The 22019-nt window shown below is 41.2% G+C and overlaps 1 protein-coding gene across 1 annotated transcript in view; it reads left to right on the forward strand.

Annotated features, from left to right (window-relative positions):
* Nucleotides 1–22019, forward strand: part of fbxl17 (F-box and leucine-rich repeat protein 17) — a 201401-nt gene that overhangs the window by 177260 nt on the left and 2122 nt on the right. The window contains exon 9 of the mRNA XM_070904926.1: nt 7531–7673. Coding sequence (XP_070761027.1) covers nt 7531–7673 — 143 coding nt within the window. The remainder of the gene's footprint in view (nt 1–7530; nt 7674–22019) is intronic.

The following is a 22019-nucleotide window of genomic DNA, read 5'->3' on the forward strand; positions in this document are numbered from 1 at the left end:
TGGAATATTTTTGGATTCAAAGACAATAATGACAGTCGGTAGGCATAACAGCACAAATTCGTACAACTACCTGAAACGTCACCACAAAATACAATGTGGAGAACCTATCTGGTACAAAAAATACTTCAAAACCCCACCACACAAATAAATATAGCTGTGGCTGTCTGCACTGCATTTTTGAAGCCATTATTCACCTGTATTTATCCACAAAAGTTACATTTAGAGCAATGTGCTGTTTACACCGGAGTTTACTCACTTTCACCTGGAAGCTGGCCAGTACACCCAGAGTCTGTTCTTTTGGCCACCGAGCAGCTTCACTGGAACAGCTGGGGGGTTCAGGGCTTTGCTCAAGGGTATGTCAGCAGTGGTACTGAGGGAGGGGCAGATCTCCACCCAGATTTATTCTGCCGATCTGGTGACAGTCACTAGCCTTCAATACACCACTGTGCCCACGCAAGAGAACATTGTATGTCAGTTCTTTTAAGTAAGTTGTTTATCCAGCATCAGCCCTATCACCAGACATCCATATTGGACGATTCGGCAAAACCCCAGATTCTGTTCAGCGACAATATTTTTTTAAAATCCCGTGCCAACATTTTAAAATGACAATATCTGCGCATGGCAACTACGGTATGATTAAGGTTAGGTAAAAATTGTGGTTATGTAAAATGAATTATTTGAATTATTATTAAGAATTTGAATTGTGAGTGCATCCTGCGGGAACTCATTTGAAACGTATTAAGTTCTCTTTTTACTAAACAAAATGTACCGCTTTTATCGTAGCCCATAGTATGTTCAGCCTAATAGAGTCCTGAGGAATAATGCCGACCTGTTAAGTGTCCCGTTGGCCTGTGCATGTGTGTGTGTGTATGAATTGTTGACAAGTGCTTGTTCTCAGTGGTGAAGGAAAGCCTGTTGTAGGTCACCCCTGTGATAGCTCCATCTCTCCTTATCACCCCTCCACTCTGTCTATCTGTCCTTGCCCATCACTCTTCCTCTCTATCTCCCCCTTTCCCTCGCTGTCACTCACTCACCTTTCCAATCTTCCATTCCAAACTTCACATCCCCTCCGCAAGGTTATCACACACCAACTACTAAAACAGTCTGTGTGTGTGTGTGTGTGTGTGTGTGTGTGTGTGTGTGTGTGTGTGTGTTTAAGTGTATTGTTTTCAGATGCTAGACCACCATAAAAAAAATCAAAGTCACTTTTTTGTTGTACTGTCTCTACCTCACCACTTAAACATTTCAGGGTCTGCTGATTGCCTCTGTTTCTCTCTCTCTCTCTCTCTCTCTCTCTCTCTCTCTCTCACTCTCACTCTGTGTCTCTGTCTCTCACAGACACACATCCCCAAAAAGCACATAAAACCATACAAGCACACACTGCCACAAAATGGTATGTGTCAGCTGGTTTACATCAGATCAGAGGCTGATTGGGAAAATGCCCATGCCCTCGGTGCTCACACACACAGTGCCTTCTCCCTGCCCTCTGGCTAATTAATTTCCCAGATCGAGCATGTCCCAACATAAAGTGCTCTCCCCCCTTCTTGTGTCGCACTCAATCTGTTCCTCCTCTCTCCTGTTTCTCTCTACAGAGCCCGGCTCATTTCAGTTCCCCTGGCCTTTGATTGCGTTTGCCCAAAATGTCAGGGCAAAGAACGTCACCTCGTAGAACGTCTGCCTCTCTCATTTTCTCTTTCTCCTCTTTCCTGTTCCCTTTTCTGTTTCTTTCTCTTCATATCTACATATTTGTATCTGGCTTGGAAGATACAACTCAGTTTTTGTCACATCAAGTTCACGTTCATGTCCGCAGCCCAGCAGAGTTTTCCCCCTCTGACTTGAGGGATTGTCTGCATGTCTTCTCCAGTTCCCTCTAGTTCTCACAGCTTTTAATTTGTTAATTCTCAGCTCACCACAGGCCAAAGCAACAGTCCCTCTTTTGTCTTACACCTCCAGTGCGTGTGAGTTTCAAGTACTTTATTTGGTATGTTTACTGCATTAGTTTTTGCACTCTGTGTGACCCCAGTCAGTTTGGCTGGGCACTTTGAAGATGAGCAGAGTGTGTTAATCAATCAGACCGTGTGAGGCCACCGCTTGGCCAGGTCAGACAGGCATCAAAGGAGTTAAGTGACGTCCACATGGTGCTTATTGAAGTCACCGGGTCGTCTTACACAGTTTTTACACTCTTGTATGATGTATGTGTGCTCATGCGTGTATATTTACATGCATGTAAACACACTCCTGTGAGAGAGTTTTCCCTTTTCTGCTCATGTTGACAACCAGTACACAAATCATTGTCAAGTTAAGCACATGCAAGGAAACACACGCACATGTGTACATACACGGAGCCTAGAAAGATACACAGCCATCAAAATTCAAGTCCTGCACGTCCATCTATACAAAATAATAAGTAGGTGATATGGAAAGAATTCTCTACTGCAGTATATGTATTTTTTAAGAGTGCAAGTCAAATGAGAAACATTTTATGGATAAAATAATCAAACAAGAATGTCCGTTTAACTAACAAATACTTGACACTTCTAAGGAATTCATCACATTTATGCCAGAATTGTATAAACATCGTTAAAGTGATAGCAATCATACTATATAAGCAGTATGGTAAAATCTCAGGTGGCTGACATATTTATATCATATGTATGCATATTGTTCTATTGCCCAACTCTAGTTATGAAAGGTGTATCTTTAAGTGTTTCACTGCTGTTGGCATTTATATAATTCCTTCTCAGGAATGTTACAAAATACAGGACAATTGCAACAAACTTGGCATTACAGATTGAGACAGCCGCTTAAAAAATAGCTTTTGCATCCCTTTTAACATCTACAACTTAAGATGATGATAAGTGAAAAGGGGTTTTCTTTTGGTTTGGGGTATACAACAGCACAGTGGAGAGGGCAAAGCTGAGGCCAAGTTTTTAAACGCAACACAAAGAGCCGAGTGAATGTCTTTTACATTAGACATGACAGTTGTGCTCTCTGGAATACATCAGCCATAATAAGCCTTTTTCTGTTGTCCCTGCCGCCATATTTATACGCACACACTCTGCACACATGCACACACTTGCAACACAGTAAATCTTAACCATATACCATCACTTCTTTCCTAAGCATTCTGTCTTCATCAGCGGCTAAAATATGGTGTATAGGGTTACAGCAGACAGGCATGGGGATGGCTTCAGAGCAATAAGACAGCTGTAATGGCACACCATCATTTAGGAGAATGTAATAAGTGAATATCTAATAAGCCTGTAAAAGATGCTTAACCCCTGAAGCTCTGAGGTCAGGTACAGAGATAGGAGAATAAGCTGATTAAGGAAGGGTTCTTCTCACGTTGCGGTCATCACGGGATTGACCAACTCCTGACCCCGCTGTTGAGAGTGTGGTTACCTTAGAATACAGCCGCTCCTATGTTTGGATAAATCCGCTATTTATGGTGTTTGATAACAGCTTGGGCCTGATATGGAAAGGTAATAGGTTATGAATCTCTGTCTGTAGATAATGTAGGAGTTAATGGAACACCAAAGATTTAGGGTTTTTATTCGGTTATACACCTTTGCTCAACATTTGTCACCTTGGTTCCTAACTGAAAGCTATGATTAGTGCTTAACACTTAAATTCTAATATTTGGGAAGGTCTTAGTGAAAGAATTGCAAGGCATGCAGCCATGAGCGGTTGCAGGCTCTGGTTTAGACAAAGGCATACCATTCTTAAAGGCACTGAATAGTCCATGACACTATTTATATTGATCTGTTGATTGATTTGCTGTTTGGTGATTGATTGACAAGAAGACACGTTGGTCCAAATCCCTGGAGTTGCTTAAATAAACTGAAACAATTGGCTTTAAATGTGATCCCCACCTGTTTCTCGTGTGATGACATAGTTTTATCCCCAAATGACAGACTTGGTAAAAGACAGGTGAAATGTGCCATGCTCAAAATGAATGATATCCGGGATTTAAGGTCAATCTCTGTCTCTCTCTGCTTCTTTTCACACTAACAGGGGAGTGTATACACACACACACACACACACACACACACACACAGACTAACACACACACACACACACACACACACACACACACACACACACACACACAGACAGAGCCAGATCCTAAAGCCATTTTCAGGCAGGGCAGCAGAGTGTGTCCTCATTACCGCCTGTGAGTGTGTAGTCACCACTCAGTCACAGCTTCTGCAGCCAGAATGGGATTTTCCCCTCTTTTCTCCTCTGACTCTTCCACCTCTTTTTCACCTTAACTTCTCTTGCATATCGCTTCATGTATTTCTCAGACAGAAAATCATTATCAGTCAGGAAAGACAATTTCCTGCTCCTATGGTCCCTTTTACACTGCCATTCAAAAGTTTTTGAAAACCCTATATTTTAACATTTTTTTGGTAAAAATTTCCAGCAATGTAACTGTCTGTTAATAGCAACTACCCTAAAAAGCAAATTGAGAAATGCTTAATTATTTGTTTATTACTTTATAAAAATGTAAGTCTTGGGTTGAGTCACGCACCAACCCAATGAAAGATTGTGTTACAGAGAATTTGCACATTTGCACACATATGTATGTATGCAAAGATATCATTAGAAATATGTATTATACTATCAAATGGCATCAAGGAAATAGAAGAGCTCTGTTTGAAAAACATCTGTCCAATAAAATAAAAGCAGCTCTTTTCTCTGATACCTAGCTTTCAAATTAATTTACATTACTATACTTTAGATTTAACTAAAAGTGCCAAATATAGGGTGTTCTAAGAATATGACTAGCAGTGTTTGTAAGTTATATTGTGTGCAAATATTTATATGTATCTATGCAAAAATGTACTAGTCTTTTCTCGCTTACAGTTTCCAGTTTTCACATATAAGAGAAGATGGCAGTACCATTGTATTTTCACACAAACACAATCATAGAATGATTATACTGTTTTCAACATAAATAAAACAAATGGTTTACAAATGGTTGTGTGTACATTTTTATTTGTGTGCTTCACCACTATCTTACAGTACAAAGGCACTGAGCTCCAATTGCTCTCTCTATCTCTGACGAGGGGAACAAAACAGTTCGACTGTAGTTAAAAGGCTTCACTGAAAGCTCTTCTCCTTTGCAAAAGTAGCCAACGATTTCCAGTTGCCACCAGCAGTAGCTGGAGTTTATAGTCTCCTGATAGAGGATCAAAGGAAGAGGGAGAGACGCAGAGCGTACACAGGGATATTAGACTGTAATGGCAACCAGATGAACTTGATAGAGTACTAAACAAGTCTAAACAGCCTAACACTTGGCTCGTCCTGACAAAATCATTATCTGACTCTCCAGTTTACCAACTTGAGAGTTTAACAAAATGATGTTTAGTGTTATTTGCGCTTCTCTTTCTCCTTGCGGCTATCTCAAACTGCCATATGGTTTTCTTTATAAAGTCTCGAGCCTGTAAGTCAGTAATTCAGATTAGGAAGGTTGTGTGCTTAGGTGAGTGCTGCACAGCAATCAGGAAATGTATGGACAATGTATTCTCTCGCACTTCTTATGCATTCACCGTGGTAGGCACCTGTCTGCTTCTATCCTCTCACTTTGTCAGGTTGAAAGAAGTTAAGTTGAAGGGGAAGAAACAGGGACTTGGAGTGGGAAAGGGGAAGTAGAGGGAGTTCTGTTGTTTGGTTGGGTTAACTATGAAGCTCTCCTCTTTTATTTGATCTCCTTGTTCCTCAGACAACTCCCAATCGCTCTGCAAAGGGGTTTTAACAGCAGCAATATGTGTGTCTTAACATCAGACGAGTGGTCTGAACCCAGGAAATCGAATTTGGGATCATGTGATTGGACATGACAAGGGGAACAGTATGGGCGAGCCATTCACCTACCCGACATCTTTCCAGGCTCCCACACACTCAAGCACACATACACACAAAAAAGTGTCTCCATTTTTAGAATATGGGTCACCACTAGTCAAAAAAGCAACATGGCTACTCCGTGTGCTGTTCACCCATCTGGCCTGATGGAGCCTCTTCCCCATGGTGCTGTTTTACATGAAACATTCTGCAGCTTCAAAGCCATGTTACTGCCTGTTTAGCCATAATGTGCCATTATGCATGACATCCAAGAGCATGCTGGAGTACAAAAGGAACCACATGTGGAGCGCTCCAAGTGCCCAGAGCTATATATTACATACGTTACATACTGTACACAAGATTGTTAATGCGTGTGTGTGTGTGTGTAGAGGAGACTCTGCATTGCATAGCTCCAGCTGGACAGGAGGAAAGAGGTTTAAATACATGCAGTTGATTCAAAAAGCATGAGATTATTCATTTCCCTTCTCCCGTGGGAGCAAGCTCCCGCTCCACAGCACACACTCGTGATTGCATGTTATTTAATACTGTAATATGTGAAGGTATTTTGAAGTGCTGGTGATAAAAGTGAGAGAGGAAGCGATTAAACATGAGGAAGTTTGTAAAGATAATTTTTCCCCTCCTTATTGAAGTGGAGACGTTTGAGTCACTAGCTTGTTTGTTAAAAAAAAAAGAAAAAAGTTTGAAGTGAAATGGATTTCTGCGTATGAGAAAACAACATCAGGGCTAAGTAACTATTTGAAGGTGCTGTCAAAGGCTTTCTCCATCTTTATCCTGCTTCTTTCATCTTTCTCTCATCCCTCTTACCTCCTCCTCCCTTCCCACTCTCATTAGTGACGGTTGTGAGAGAGTGGAGAACAAAGCCCAGGCCCTGCCAATCGATCACGGAGCAGCACTATCAATCGACTGGTGGAGCACAGGTCTCCTCCATCTGCCCAACGATTGACAGGGCAAAGATTGATGAGGAAGATTGAGTTTGTGTGTTAATGCAACAGAGTATGTCTTTATTTGAGAAAGATTACAGAAGATTTAATCTCATCTTGTTTGTCAGCTGCACATTTTAATTTGTTCTCTGTAAAAATTAATAAATGTATCAAGAGAGATACACGTGTGTGAGGTACAGTGTGTGAAGGTATGTATGCATTCACACATACTCCGCGGTGTAGCAAAGCCACCAGACACGGACAGATATTTGTTTCGGTGAATACTCTTTACCTTGGCATTATGTTTCTGCCCTGGCAGCAGTAAACACACACACACACACATGCAAGTAGAATTAAATCATACATTGGCATGGTGTCACACTTTACCCTGGCACTGTGTCATTGCCTTTCAGTGCTGTGACTCATGCCAACGCTCTAATGGATGAATCCTGAAGCAGTCTGAACAAGCATGGGTGTGTATGAGATTTGTGCATGTGTGTGTGTTTCAGCGTGTCACCCTGTGTGTGTATGTATGTATATTTTCAAGGTGTTGTGTAAACATTGGAATTATGTGTCACAGCTGGCCAGATGACTTGCCCAGGTTTCATCTCGAATTTCTGCGCGTCTCTCTGGGAGGACGATGCTGCCACATTTGCATGAGAAAGGTTGTCAGACTAACACCTTTTCTTGTTTCTCTCTCTCCCTCCTTCCCCACCTCCCTCTGTCTATCTTTCTCCTGTGTCCACAGCTCTGATAGCCATAGGCCAGTACAGCAGCACCATAGAGACTGTGGACGCCGGCTGGTGTAAGGACATCACAGACCAGGGAGCCACACAGATCGCTCAGAGCAGCAAGTCGCTCCGCTACCTGGGCCTCATGAGATGTGACAAGGTAACAAGGCTCAGCCCATAATGTCTGCTGCTGTCTGGTTTCCGTGGTGCACTCTGAAAAGATGCTTCTGGAGAGGTTTTTAGACATAGCAAATACACTTTTACTGCAATGTGCGCTGCAAAACATACAAAACATAACATAAAAACTTTCTACCTTAAGACCTGAAACAATTATATGATCTGTTGATTAACAGAAAACTAATCTGCAAGAATTCAGATAATTAGTTGTTAGTTATTTTTTAGCACAAATATTTCCTGAATATTTTAGCTTTTTTAATGTGAGGATTTGTTGCTTTTCTCTGTATTATATAAATCTGTTTTATGTTTTTGTTGGAGTCTTGGTCACACAAAATAACTCTTGGAAATTGCAATGGGCATTTGCACCATTTATTGAGATTTTATAGATTTAACGATCAAGAAAAAGAATTGTCAGATTAATGATAATTATCATTAGTCTTTAATACAGTTGCATCCCCTTTTTTGGTGCTCTGAATGTGCTTATTATATGTATGCATTCCTGTGCACATGTCTGATTGCATACCTATTGCTGTAGAACTTGGCAATAATACAATATTTTTGTTATCAGAAAAAAACTATTATTAATAATAATAATAATAATATAATAATATATATATATATATATATATATATATATATATATATATATATATATATATAGGTAATATGATTATAATAATACAATCATATGCAAAAATACTTTAACTCCTACCTTGGTATAAATGGTATATAAAAATGTCTGACAAATTTCTGTCTTATATATATTTATTGCCCAACTCTAATGCACACATATGAACATGAAGGCGTAATCTAACGCATACACATGAACCCTCATAAGACCCAGATTAGGGCATCTGGCCAATTGAATATAATCCAGAGGGGAGCATGTGGAGTAGCTAAGCCACTGCTGCCTGTGCCCAGTATGTCTGTGATGCATGTTTGAGTCAGCTGGTTGGGTGATAACAGAAGTGAAGTGACATAATGACCCCTCTCAAACCAACTTTGAGATGTCTCTGGGCCTGAGGGACGAGCTTTCCAAAGTCACCCTTAAACTCTCATCTGGCCTCTCACCCGTCCAATCACTAAACTGATGGAGGCACATTTAGTTGTAGTGCCATGGTAACAACTCCACCCACCTCTCCCAATTGGTTCAGTGGAGCTCCTACCACACAGATGCATCCACTTAGTTGGGGATCATTCAGTGTGACATGAGTGGGATGAGGGCTGACAAGGAAGGGAAAGTGAACAGCTGGCTTAACCTAGACACTTTAGCCTGCACTGATATGGTACAGCCTGGTGTCTTGTACTGTGGCCTGGTACACAACACAGGACATAATCCCAATGCTGGTGGGCCTCCATATGGTGAGTGTAACAGTATGTTTTAATGAGCCTTTTGTTTTCACGTTGAGGCAAAATTTTACATTTGGGTTTTGGGCCGAACAAATTTAAAAGCCTCTGGTGTGCAATAAAAAGTGGAAGCAGAAGTTGGCAGGGAAGCAAAGGAGGGAGGAGAGATTTTGACTTATAGTCAAGGCCTTTCACCAGGTTGAGAACTCATCATTTTTATTTCTTCATTATAAAATCAGTGATATCTGCGTGTCGCGGCCTCAAGGTTGACCCTATGGATTTCTCTGATAAAAATGCCTACCCTGAGATCGTTAAGCGCGACAAGAACATCGGTGTATCATATTTATCTATTTATACTGTAATAAAATTAAAACATATGAGGGTCTGACAGCGACCCCATATGTAAGGTCTCAGTGATGAAGCGGTGCGCTCAATTCACATTATTGCAGACATGAATGTGTATCTATCATATTTATCTAGGAGTAATAAAGTGTAACTGCATTACATAGCAGGTGATCACTTAGATCCCATTTTCATTTAGTTCCCTCCTGCCTCGCCGACTCAACTGACCCAACAATCGATATCTACAGCCATGCTAATAAAAATCTGTTCTGGAATGACCCACATCTTTACTGGAATAACAATTTTTCTTGTTTCTCTCCATGTACCCAACGAGCTAATTCACCCACTCCTCTGCCATCTATCCATCTATCTATCTATATATTCATACTCGTAATTTAGCCTGGAGGATGGAAAGATAAATAATTATTCTCCCTCTGCTCTGAAGGGGGGATTTGGGGATGACACAGCTAAATAAAGCTGTAATTGGTGCTATTAGAGTTGTAATGGAGTGTGAATCGAGCAGAGAGAAGAGTTTGACAGTTTCCAAGGTCAGGTACATTACCAGCTCTGAATCACAGAATTAATTCACTGCATGTTTGCCCCCTTCACCCATTTCTGTGTCTCTTTTTACGTCCTTAAATTGTGTTAAGCATTGCAAATCAGCCCCGAGTGCTGGTGAGGATTGGTTAGGCTTGTGTGGGAAAAAGACCAGCCCACGGCAGCGACTTTCTTTTGTTATTGTTGATGTTGTTGTTGTTTTTCATTGTGTTAGGCGAGAAAGGGAGTTACAGTAGATACGGTCAGGTTTTAAGAGGAGACAGAGAGAGGAATAGGGGTAATACAAAGTTTGCTCAGAGGGAAACAAATAAACAGAAATAGGATGTTATTACCGAGGTCACGGCGAAAACGAGCGCTACAGAGCGAGTTAAAGAGGTAAAAAGGTGAAAGGCAGAGACAGACCAGGGGAATTGTGGTTATCTACAAGTCAGCCCAGGGGCAGCAGTGACCATGCTCTGCCTTCTCCTCACCTCCTACTCTCAGCTCTCTCCTCCCCTCCATCCCTCTAATCTCTTGCCCCTCCTGCTCTCCTCTGGAGATTCTTTCATCGCCTTAACTAAAGATCCATGCTTCTGTTTTTCTGTCTGACATTTCATTCAAATTTTTACTTATTTCACATGTAGGCATTTACTGCAGCTGACAAAACAACTCTCAGTTAGGTGCTGTTTGATATCTTTATCAAGGTTGATTTTTGGCTGCACTGCTGCTTAATTTCTTCTCTCTTTTTTTAGGGAGTCAAGTGACTAAATTCTCAAGTTTAAAAAATCAGATTACACACTACGTTTTGGCAAAAGATTACAGCTTCACGGTCATTTTTGCACCAGTTATAAGTGCTTTGACCACTGCTTGGTGAAAATTGTGAAATTGATTCCCAGTGGTTGTAATTTGTGTTGCATGCTGTGTCTCTTAAATTAATCAAATTGATATTTTAAAATACTTTGCAAAATTGTTTTCATTATAGGCAGAGCATTCAATTTGGTCATGATTTTTTTTGGTTTGCATTTGACATTTCAGCCTACAGCAATCTTGTATCATGCTTTATTTGTGTATCGCAGCAGTAAAATCCGGAGGCATGTCCAATTCAATCCCTTGGTAAACTAATCTCATCTCTGCACTTAATGCAGTTCTGGGAAAACGCAGGAGCTGGGGGATAACTCTCAATTCCACAAGGTTCCCACATAATGAAAGTCTTGTGCAAATTACTTAAGTTTAGATTTCTCTCAGCCACAGCGTCTCTTCTTTATGTTGACAAATCCATTTGAATTTTTTTCCCCATGCCTCATTTCATTAAATTCTCCATTGTTTAAAATAAGATGTAAGGTGTAGCTGTGCTTTCTCCATGCATCCGTATGTCCTTTTTTTTTTTTTCTTCAGCCTTCTGTTGACAGAATGAATGACCAGCATATAAGGTCAGTAGTACTTCTCCAGTGAAGTACATATTTCTTCTGTGCTCTTAGGTTGTTCAAGAACTGTATTGAAGGTTATTCTCTATGATAAAACATGAGACAAAAACAGGAGCGCATTCCAGGCAAAACTACTTTACTGTAGAATGTTTGATTTGGATGGTATTTACATGTGATTGAGCTTGACTCGTAACAACCTCCATTTGTTTAGCTCATTCCCAGGATCTACACACTTGAGGAACCATCTCAATATTTACCCATACCCAACTACATACTGTAGCTAAGGGGGTCCCAACCTGAAATAATTTTGCTTTGCGTACCAACCACGAATGTTTGAATTGCAAAATATAAATTGTTATATACACTTACACACAGTGGTCTTCTTTGGCATGTAGTTATGTCTTGTGAGAGCTGTGTTGACAGTGTTTTGGACATATTGCAAATACTCCAAAGTTAATATTTCCCTTACAAGGACTTTGCTTGGTTTCTGTTCAGGATGTGTATGTTGCTGGAATTTAGTACAAACAACTACAACACAGAGGTAGAAAAAACTGGCAACCATTAGTGACAATATCACAGTAAGAAAGAGCCATTCATAGCCTTATCACCATTAGGGCTAGTCTGAGCCTGTCTGTCTTACAGATGTTCAGTTAACTTCTGCAGCCTACATTTGGCTATTTAAAATAAATCATTCTCCCTCCCTCACTCCCCCCCCCCCCCCTTACAAAGCTTCATCCCACACTGATGTGGAGTCCTGTCAGTTTTTGACACATACAGTCTTGTGATAACCTTGACACACAGTGTGGACAGCCTAGTCAGCTCTCCGCCTCGGCAGCGCAGCTCGGCCTGTGTAAATTTGTTTGGAATTGTCAAAACGCTGGGAATTTTAATGTAACAGCTTCCCTGAATGTCACAGGACTTAGAAAGTGTAGAATTCATTTAAGAACTGTTAACAGGATCCATCTGGCTCTCCTCATGTGGAGCAGTGTGAAGGATCGATTTCCTCCGTCACAGTTTATACAAACGTGCTTCCGTACTGTATACATTTTACTGCCAGGCAGCCGGAATTTTGTGTCCACTGCCATTTGGACTGATATGAAGAATTTAACTCAGCACAAGCACAGATCTGAGTGAAGTCTATTTGATTGTCACGATATTTTCTTATTTAGACTCTCCTTTCAGTAGCTGGGCGATACACATCTGTAATAGTATGGAATGTGTTCTTTCCTCTCTACTTCCCTACACGTCTGTCTGAAGGATTTCCTTTGTGTCTCACTGTGTTTATACGTGCGCAAATGCAACGTGGCTGTGTGTAACTGTGTGTGTTCTCAGAGAGGAATTTATGTTATTTGCTGTTAACACAGCTCATAATGGAGCATTGAAATCAAAACCCCTCCAGGCCTGGGCAAATGGCGTGCTCCGCCTGCATCGAATGATTATACCCCCTCAGCCCTCGGGGGCAAACGACCCCGTTCTGACGAGGGGAAAGAATGCGATTGATCCAGACTCACCCAAAAATAATCAAATCAATTCATTTTGTCCTCTTTCAGCTATGACACTGTGCCAGTCTTTTGAAGTATTCGGCTGAAAGACTCGAGGAAAAAGTGCCTTAATCTTCTGAAAAACGGATCCTTTTTGCTTGGCAGTGCCGCATATGTCAGTGCGTGTGTCTCAGAGAAGCCCGGCTCCCCAGTGAGTCTACTGTTAAATGTTAGGTCTTCTCTGTGGGAGGAATTCGTCTTTCTACACTTCCACATACACAATGGAACACTATGTATTAATCCAGGCTATGCTTTCGAGTTGTGAAATTCAGTGCGTTGGCGTCTGAGGTAATTTTCAACTAAAATTATAGCGATGTAGCAACAACCAAACGCTACTGCTGTAACATTTATAGCATTTTTTTGGCCAAACCACAAAATTAAGACGTGTCCGATCACAGAGACAGGGATCCAGCAGTAAGTTTTATTGATTTGTGCAGAAACACACTGTACTGCCTAGCACTGAACAGTGTAACTCATTGCACTCCTTATCTTGACACTGTTTTCATATGTCTCCTATATGTGTTAAGTTGCTGTTCTCTATAATGGGCCCTCCCGGCCCCTCTGTGAACATTTAGAGCCTTCATTCTCTGTTGATGTATCACTTTGGGGATTTTGATCTTATTCAGCCTCAGTGGAATGTTTTCTTTAGAAGCGTTTTCACAGCTTGCTCAAATGTACCTCTTTTTTTCCCTCTCAACCTCTTTCTTCTCCTGTCTATTCCCTCTTCTCTCGTCTCTGTCCTCCTCTCCTTTCCCCTCCTCTTTTTCACGTTCCTCCTCTCCTCTCTTCACATATACCTTCCTGCTTCTTTTCCACTACTTCATTAGAGTGAAAACAAATGGGCAGTCCAGGTTGTGAAACAGAGAGGCGAGCAAACTCACATAGTCAGCACGAAGCCGGACTAGGAAAACTAATGACACTGACTGCTACTGGCCCCTTCAGGGACAGCTGGTGGAGAGAGTAAGAGTTATCATAGTAATGGAGGAGATGAGGGGGGAGAATAGAAAGTAAAACAAGGGGTGGCCTTGAGGAAAAAAAGAATGGGGAAAAAATGACAGAAAGCAAGAGAAAATAAAAGTATAATTAGATAAAAGGAAACAGTGTGAATGTGAATGCTGGCTATTCCCTTTACAAATGGGCCCCCAAAAAAGTGTTTTGTATAAGCAGTTTTGAAGTGTGCTCCTATTACCTGAACTGAGGTGGAGCGGCGTTCGGGGAACAGGTATGAGCACTGCTGCACCCCCAGATAGAGCAACCAGACAGACCTTGTTAAAAGAACAGACATCCCAATCAATATGGCCGTTCCACTGGTGCATCCAGCTGCCGGGGACTATACACAGATAGGCACGGCACAGCAATTTGCAGACATAAACAAGAGCCTAATTGTTCAGGGCCTGGAGGTTTGGAGTGAGGAAAACAAAGATGAAGTATGGTGAAGAGTTAAGAGGCATTTTAACTCTCGTTTAGGAAATGAGAGTTTGGGAGTTCAGCAAAACTTTGTTTGATGAGTGTTGTTATTGTGAGCGGCAGGGATCCTGAGTTTGAAGGCATCTAAAGCGACGGGGAAATGGAAGAAGGATACTGCATGCACAGCGTCAAGTGGAAGATAGGCAGGTTCTCTGGTTCCTATTTTCCAGGCTTTGGTCAGACTTGAATGCTCAAAGTCGAGAAAGCAGTTTGAAAGAGTCATTTGCTGTTTGTGATTTTCAGTGTAATCTTGGAGTCTCATCCCACACAGAAGAGCTGTATTGATTGGCGGTCTTAAGTGAAGCCGCCTCCTGATCATCCCTTCATCTTGTTTCTAAAGGGCAGGAGCAAGGGACAGTGAAGGAGAGAGGGTGAAATAAAGTGAGACACCGACAGAGTTCACTGAGTATCTGAAGGGAATCTCAGAACTGCCCTTCAACAAAAATCTACCAGGCACACACACGTAAACCTGACCTCACCTGGCTCACACACACTCACACACACACCCATGCATTTCTTTGCCTTCCCTCCACCTTGCCCTCACTTCGTTTTTACCCCTCGTCCCTCCTTTTGTCTCTCTGTTTCTCCCTCCCTTACCCTCCTCTAAGCAAGGACAGCCAAGGTTGTTTGAATTTTGGATGCTGCTCACATCTTTTGTTCATTCAATTAGTTCATTCAAGTTGCCCCCCCCTCCTGTCTTGTCTTTCAGCCTTCCCCCTTTTTCTCCCCCTCCTCCTCTTTCTCCCTCATCCAGTGCTGTTTACTCATCACAACGGAGGTCAACATAATCTCATGGAGTCATGGGCAGACAGTAGACGAGACTCAGTGTGGCCTGGATACTCAAACTTGCCAATCCTGATATGTTTTTGGGCAATATCTAACATTTGGCTCAATGCATTTTCTTCCAGACATTGGGAGACGCAGCAGGTGGTCACGGCTCATTTTTAGCCTGCACGCACAGTGTCTGACTGTGTTGGTGATGAATTAGCTATTTAATGCTAATGACAATGTAGCTCCCCTCACTGAATGCTGTCTGTACAAATTTAACACATCAAGACAAGCTTGGGAAAATTAAGCCACTGATTGATTTCCAGCGTCATAATTGATTGCAAACAGAGTAGCCAATGGATGTAAAAGCTTTGAATAAGTTTTGCAAAGGAAAAGCGTGTAGTCGGAAATAGTGTTCCTATGACCTTTGGCTGCTCACTGAACATTTGAGAAAAAGAACAATTTTCACCCAAGAGCTAGAATTCAAAGACAGATTCATCAAACTTCAAGATTTCTTCTTGTTCTGACAGTGAATATAACAAAAGGCAGAAAACCTGTGTACACACTGTTTTTCGTTGAGCTTTTAAGTACAGAAGAGCTTGACTTTAATTGCAGTGTCTTCATTTGATTGTTCAGAATAATCACTCTACAGTAGGTGGTGCGCACACGTTAGGCTTACAGACGGGTATTGCTCGCTGCCTTGTTTGTAACTCTGACCAGTCCACAAATCTAATCCAAGCTCTCCTCGCTCTAAAGAGTCACTATGAATTTTGTATCACGGTGTTCTCTGAAAGGACAGGGTCAGGCTGTCCTTGTTCTTTATTTATTCTGAAGAACAAGGGAGTCATGCAAGGCAAAAAATTAAACACAGTAGCTTTGTTGTGATTATCTTTAAGGAATTCTGCTTGTGTCTGACCTCCAGTAAGCCGCTCTGGAATTTCCTATAGTTTCTGGATGTGTGTGTGTGTGTGTGTGTGTCTACCCACCTTACTACATTGTGCTATTTGCCATTTGAAGAGGGAGAAGTTGTCTGAACTCACATTTGTCTCTGGTTCTCTCTCTGTGCTTGTCACTCTGTCACGACTCCTCTGTCTCTTTCTTTCTCTTGTGCTCTCTCTCTGTTTTTAACAAGGCCAACAATTTAAATAATGTACATTAAGTGAAGTGCTGCTAAGGTTATATTTATGTTATACAGATTCAGTGTGTATGGCAAAAGAGCTTAGAGGTCTCCATTGGTCCGAAATGTTGTATTAAAATTAAATTAATATTAATATGAATAGATATAAATAATAAATTATATATATTTCATGAGAAAATCCATCTGAAAAGGACTTGAGGACAGTCAGACCGTGTCCAAAATAGATCCTAGAATAATTGGACCCAATCCAAAATGTGGTCAACTTGAACAGACCACTTTTCAGTTTATTCTCTGCATTTCGCTTCAAAACCCACATTTCTCTCCTCCCATGATTATGATATTATGATGCAGCATGTAATCAGAGTTTATAGAGAGTCCACTTGGATCCACGTGGGTATTAGGCATATTGACCCACACACCGAAGACCTGCTGCAATAGAATCGGACCCTACGTGGACCTGGTCCCTGGTCTTGGTAACTAGGAAGTAGTAACTAGTGGACATGTGAGGACCTCTATCTTAGATCACCGTATTCTTTATTAGAGTAAAAAGATGAATGCATCTAACATAATATAATATATAATATAATCTAACTCACTGTATCTTATTTGTAAGATAAACGTTAATTGTGGTTGCATCCATATTCTGTCTTATTTTGCTCCAGATTAATTAAAGCATAATTTCATGCTATTATAGCACTTCATTTGAACTATTAAATACAAATTAAATGGACATCAACATCAAATTTAACTCTAAGGCTTGTTAGTTCACCGTGTCACCACAACACCTCCCATGTGAATTAGCTTTATTTTGGTTCTACCTAATAGATGTAGCTGTGATAGTGTTTTGCCGTGTTTTCTTTTCTGAGACTAACAAATAAATTGTGGAAAGCCTCTTGAGTTATGGAATGTTTTCCCCCAGTCTGCAGAGATAAGAAGGCCGGCGTAGAGAGAGGGATTGGGCTGAGCCTCGTACACATTCCTTTAGTTACCTTTGTCACGCGTGATGGAGTGTGGGGTTTACAAACCTGGCCTCCAGAACCTCTTTCTCTGACCCTGTTCAGTTGAGCCCCCATTCCTCCGTGTGTGTGTGTGTGTGTGTGTGTGTGTGTGTGCGCACTGACACCCTGCTTTTCAGTTCTGTTGCTGTCTGATATTGTGCAGGGATGAGGGTGTGTGAGCGGGACCAGACCTTAGTTGTCGCAAGCGGCGCCTGACCTGGTTTTTAAAAGCACATTCAGAGCCATGCACTGCAGATTTCTGTGAGGGTCGCTTGGCTTTCTGAGACTAAATCAAAATGTTTGAGCTCAGGCTTTCCTCGGTAAAGAGCAGTCTATTCCTTAAGCTTCCTAGCCAATGCATCAATAGTTCATTTAGAAATATTGAATCCTTCAGAATAAGTTTGTGGCGACCTCTTTTCTGTCTCTACACTTCTAAAATCCTCTGCTTTGTTATTTTCTTTCTCTTCCATACATTCCTCTCCCTCTTATCAGAGACTGAGAACTATCTTTCAGTTGTCCAGTCGCTCGTTTAGAAACTTTACAACCGGGGCTTTTCCTCTGAGCAGTTTAAAGAAGGCTATAAATCTGTCCTGTTTAAATCCAGACTTGTTTAAGGTGCCTTTTACTAAGACCTGATGCACTGCATTCTTCTGCTGCCTAAACAGGCTTTTTAAACATTTACCTTAAATGTATTTACTGGTTGACTGATACACTCTCTACATGGGAGTAGACAGGGAACGGGGGGTATTTGTCTCTCTTTATGGACCTGGGACTAGCAATGGCGGCCACATGGCCAAAGAAAATGGGCGAAAGAAGAAGAAGAAAAAGAAAAAAGAACCCTGCAGACCTGTCCTGAATGTAATGAAAACACAGAGGAAATTAAAAGAATTTATATGAAAGATGTTTTTTTTTTGTCATATTAAAAGGACCATTGAACACATCAGTATTTTCTGATATCTGCATGCACATTCATTTAAATTCAGTTGTTCAAAATCAACAGTCAGTGTTTTATTGCTATTTCCTGGGTCATTGTTGCTACGTACAATACAGTGCTCAGTGGGTTTGATATATTCCGAAGGAGCAGAGGCCATATTTTTTTTAGCCTTCTATTTCCTAAACTCTCTCCCTCTGTCTTTATTCCATTTCCCTACCTTGATTGCTTGGAGCACTCAGAGGGTGTTCTCACCACGCTGGTCTAATATGATATGCATCTTCGTGTTTGTGTATCTGATTATCGATTTACGACGCTGTTCTTCTTTTTCCCACTGAAAATGTGAACTGCGGCTGCATTAGTCATCTTTACGACGTGTTTTACTGCGCTGCTTACTAGGGGAAGGCCCAAGCCCTTGCGGTAAATGTATACTTTACGTGGTGATAGAGTGCATTTACATTAGAGGATCAGTTTTAAAAAAAAGAGCTCAAGAGAGCACTCCAGGAGAGAGCAGGGGTCAGCCCGGCAACTTGCCGTCACTTACCTTCAGCCGTCACATGTAAAAGTAGAGGAGCAGTTGTCAACGGACGCTCACACACACAACCCTGTAAACTATTCACTTTTACTGTACAGCATGTTCAAATAAAAGGTGCTCTTTGCTGTACAGCATATCAGACATGCATCTTTTTGTTTTCCCCTCATTCCCCTCTCACCCTCTTGTAAACCCTGACAACGGCGCATTACCCGTCAGCATGCATTACACCGCACTTAGATCTACAGGGCAGTATCTTTGAAGTTAAAATGGGGGAAAATATCATAAGTATAGGCCTCGCTCCAGATAGCTGTGGCTGCGCTCCCAGATGCTTCTCAGAGATTAGAATCATCAGTGAGTAGTGATCTGCTCTATCATATGGCTCTCCTACAGACTTGGCAGCAGGCGTGGAGGAGGGGTTGTACGGTACAGTACACTGGATCAGGACTGTATGGGGTAAAAGAAAAGAAACCATTCCAGTCACCAGAGGCTCCAGTGCTTTCTGACAGCATTTTTAAGCTTATGTTGCCTAGCAACAAAATATCGTTAAGCACAGTTTTGAAAATTTCACTCTAGGAAGAAACAGCTGAATCATTAGTTTGAAGGAGTCAGTGGCACAACTGTTGTAACCAGAGGACTCCCCTCTCTGCCAGCCAGTTACCCAGAGCATTCGTTCTGACCTTCATGTCTAACATCAGCTCTGAGCCGCAAATACCAAGCAGGTGTGGTGATGTCATCACATCTCATTCAACATACCACAGAGCCATGCAAAGGGCACACAGCCTTGTTCTGGAAAGGGAAGGATTGTAGCTGTGAACTCTGGGAACGCTCGCTAGGAAAGAGTTTCTTTTACAGGAGGCTGTTGTTTTTAGGCCTGAAAAAAGACTTACAGTAACTCTGCTTGTCATGTTTGTGCAGTAGAGGAGAGTTAATGGATGCTGTGATGTATAAATTCCCTCTGCCAACTGATTTTCTGTCAACAAGATTTTCTGTCCAACGGCAATAAGTTGTTTTAAAAATGAACGAAGGCATATGTCATTCCAAGATGCCAATGAATTAAAATAAATCTCAAATCAGGTACAAGGAGTTTCTGTGCTGCGCTGTAACCATTTAAAATGTATACAGGCTTGGATTTGATTGACAGTAAATCATTTTTATTCATCTTGATTGGCTTTTGCCTCTGCCACAATAAGATGTTTGAATTCCAATAATTTGACGCCCTCTGTATGTGACAGTAATTACATTTCACAACAAACAACATAAAAAGACTAATGTTGCACAGGTCAGTGCAATAGTTAATCTTTTCATGATTTCCATCAAAGTGAACTTGTTGCAACTCAAACATTTAGTGTTTCTGCAACCAGCAATTAGGAAATGATTCAGCGTTTTGATTGGGAGCCATTTTGTGTGTGCCATGTTTGCTCAGCAAGTGGAGCTGCACTAAATTAGCATTAATGAATGTTATGGCCTCCCATCAGTTTGACAGGTCTATTCTTTAGATCTGTTTTAATTGTAATTAAGCCCTGATTAACGAGCTGGGGGATGTTTCATTCTCTTTTCAAGAATATAGCATAATATGTTATGAAGGCAATCAGGGCTTTGTCATTTTATCTGCTAATGAGGCTCAGCCATATGTCAAAACAAACTTAACTTCTCTCTGTAGTAGCAGCGTTTGGAGGCCTGGGTTAAGCTGCTCTTCTGCTCCTGCTTTGGTCCTCAGTGAAGGCAACATGTGGCCCTCTTTGTAGGCAAACAGGTGTGGTGTTTCCCCTGTGGCTCAGGGCTTAAGACGCTTACCACGAATCACAACATTCCCGGTTCAAATTTGGCCAGGCACCTTTGTTGCATCTCTCTCTCCCTCGTTTCCTGTCATCTCTCCACTACAGCTACCTCATAAAGGCATTAAATGTCCCCCAAAAACAATTTTAAAAAGAGAAAAATCAGGTGCAAGGGTTATCCACCATCACATAAAAGCTAATGATCACCATTTAGGGCCATTTCCTAAATTTGTTGAAAAGGATCCAAGAGTCGACAGACGAGACAGTCAATGAAAAGCTCTTAATTCATGATTCAAGTGGGTAATGTGGTCAGACACCCGGGTCAAATCTCAAAAGAAGGAAAGAATAAACTGCATTAATCTTTGCTTCTGAGAACCACTGTTTATTATTAAAATGGACTTGATTTGCTGCCTTTGCCAGGATTTATTTAACAGTTTTGTCAAAAGGATGAATTTACAGCCGAAAAATAACCATCTCAGTCTCAGCCTCACTAAACAAATTGGCAAAAAAAAGCAAATTAATGCACATTTACATCCACTACTATGCAAATATTAGGAGTTGGGCACATTGAGATAAACTGTTGATGGTGCTCATTCTCCCATCTATCAGCCATTAAACTACTGCAGAAGAGGAGGGTGCAGTAACATGACGTAACTAACAGAGCACCAGTCAAACCTCGAATGAACAAAGATTATGCAAAGGGTAACAGAAATATTGCATTTATGTTCGTCTTGTGTATTGATTGATTGAAGGTCTCCTCATCTGTTCAAGTTTTTGTCTGCCGCCATTTTTCATCCCTTCAGTGGAAGCTTAAGTCACATGCTTTATGTACATCAGTACTCATTCGCCAAGTCTGTTTCCATTGGACTTTGTTACAGTTAGTTTTTTATCGATTTTTAACTTTTCCACCTCAGCCACTGCGTTTTTTTTCTGTGCATGAAAACAGGTGGATGGAAATGCACTTATTGTAACAATAAAATGTGCTCCATAGGTTACTTTTGGCTCAGCCAGTGAATCTAATGAAACCATGTAGAAAAAGGCAGATTATATCCTGTTTCATGCCCTGTGTGAATATTATAAAATATCCAAAAGGTTTCCAGTATGGTCAACATTACTGCGTCCCTTGCTGAGTTTGATCTTTTCAGGAGAGAATGTGGTAGTTTGTTTTGTAAAACTGTCTGAGAGTTGGAATACTCACATTATCTCCTAATAATAATAATAATGTGAATTCTTAAAGGCAATATCCTGAAACACTGTTTTATTAATGCATCAGCTTTACTAATGAATCATTGATCACAGCACTGAAAGGGTTGCTTGAATTTTCTCATTTCCACTCTTTCCCGCAGATTTAATGAACTTTTCTGGCGGTTGAGGTGTCAGAGTATTATTTCAAATTTAAAAGCCTTCCGCCTCTGTTGTCTTTCTCTTCAACACTGACTGGAGAGAGACCTGAGGCAGGACTGTTTTGGCACTTACTCTCCAAATTTTCTCATACCGTCTGATCAGAAAAACAAAAAACAGATGAA

Source organism: Enoplosus armatus, chromosome 4 (assembly GCF_043641665.1).
Source record: "Enoplosus armatus isolate fEnoArm2 chromosome 4, fEnoArm2.hap1, whole genome shotgun sequence".
Taxonomy (NCBI): Eukaryota; Metazoa; Chordata; class Actinopteri; order Centrarchiformes; family Enoplosidae; genus Enoplosus; species Enoplosus armatus.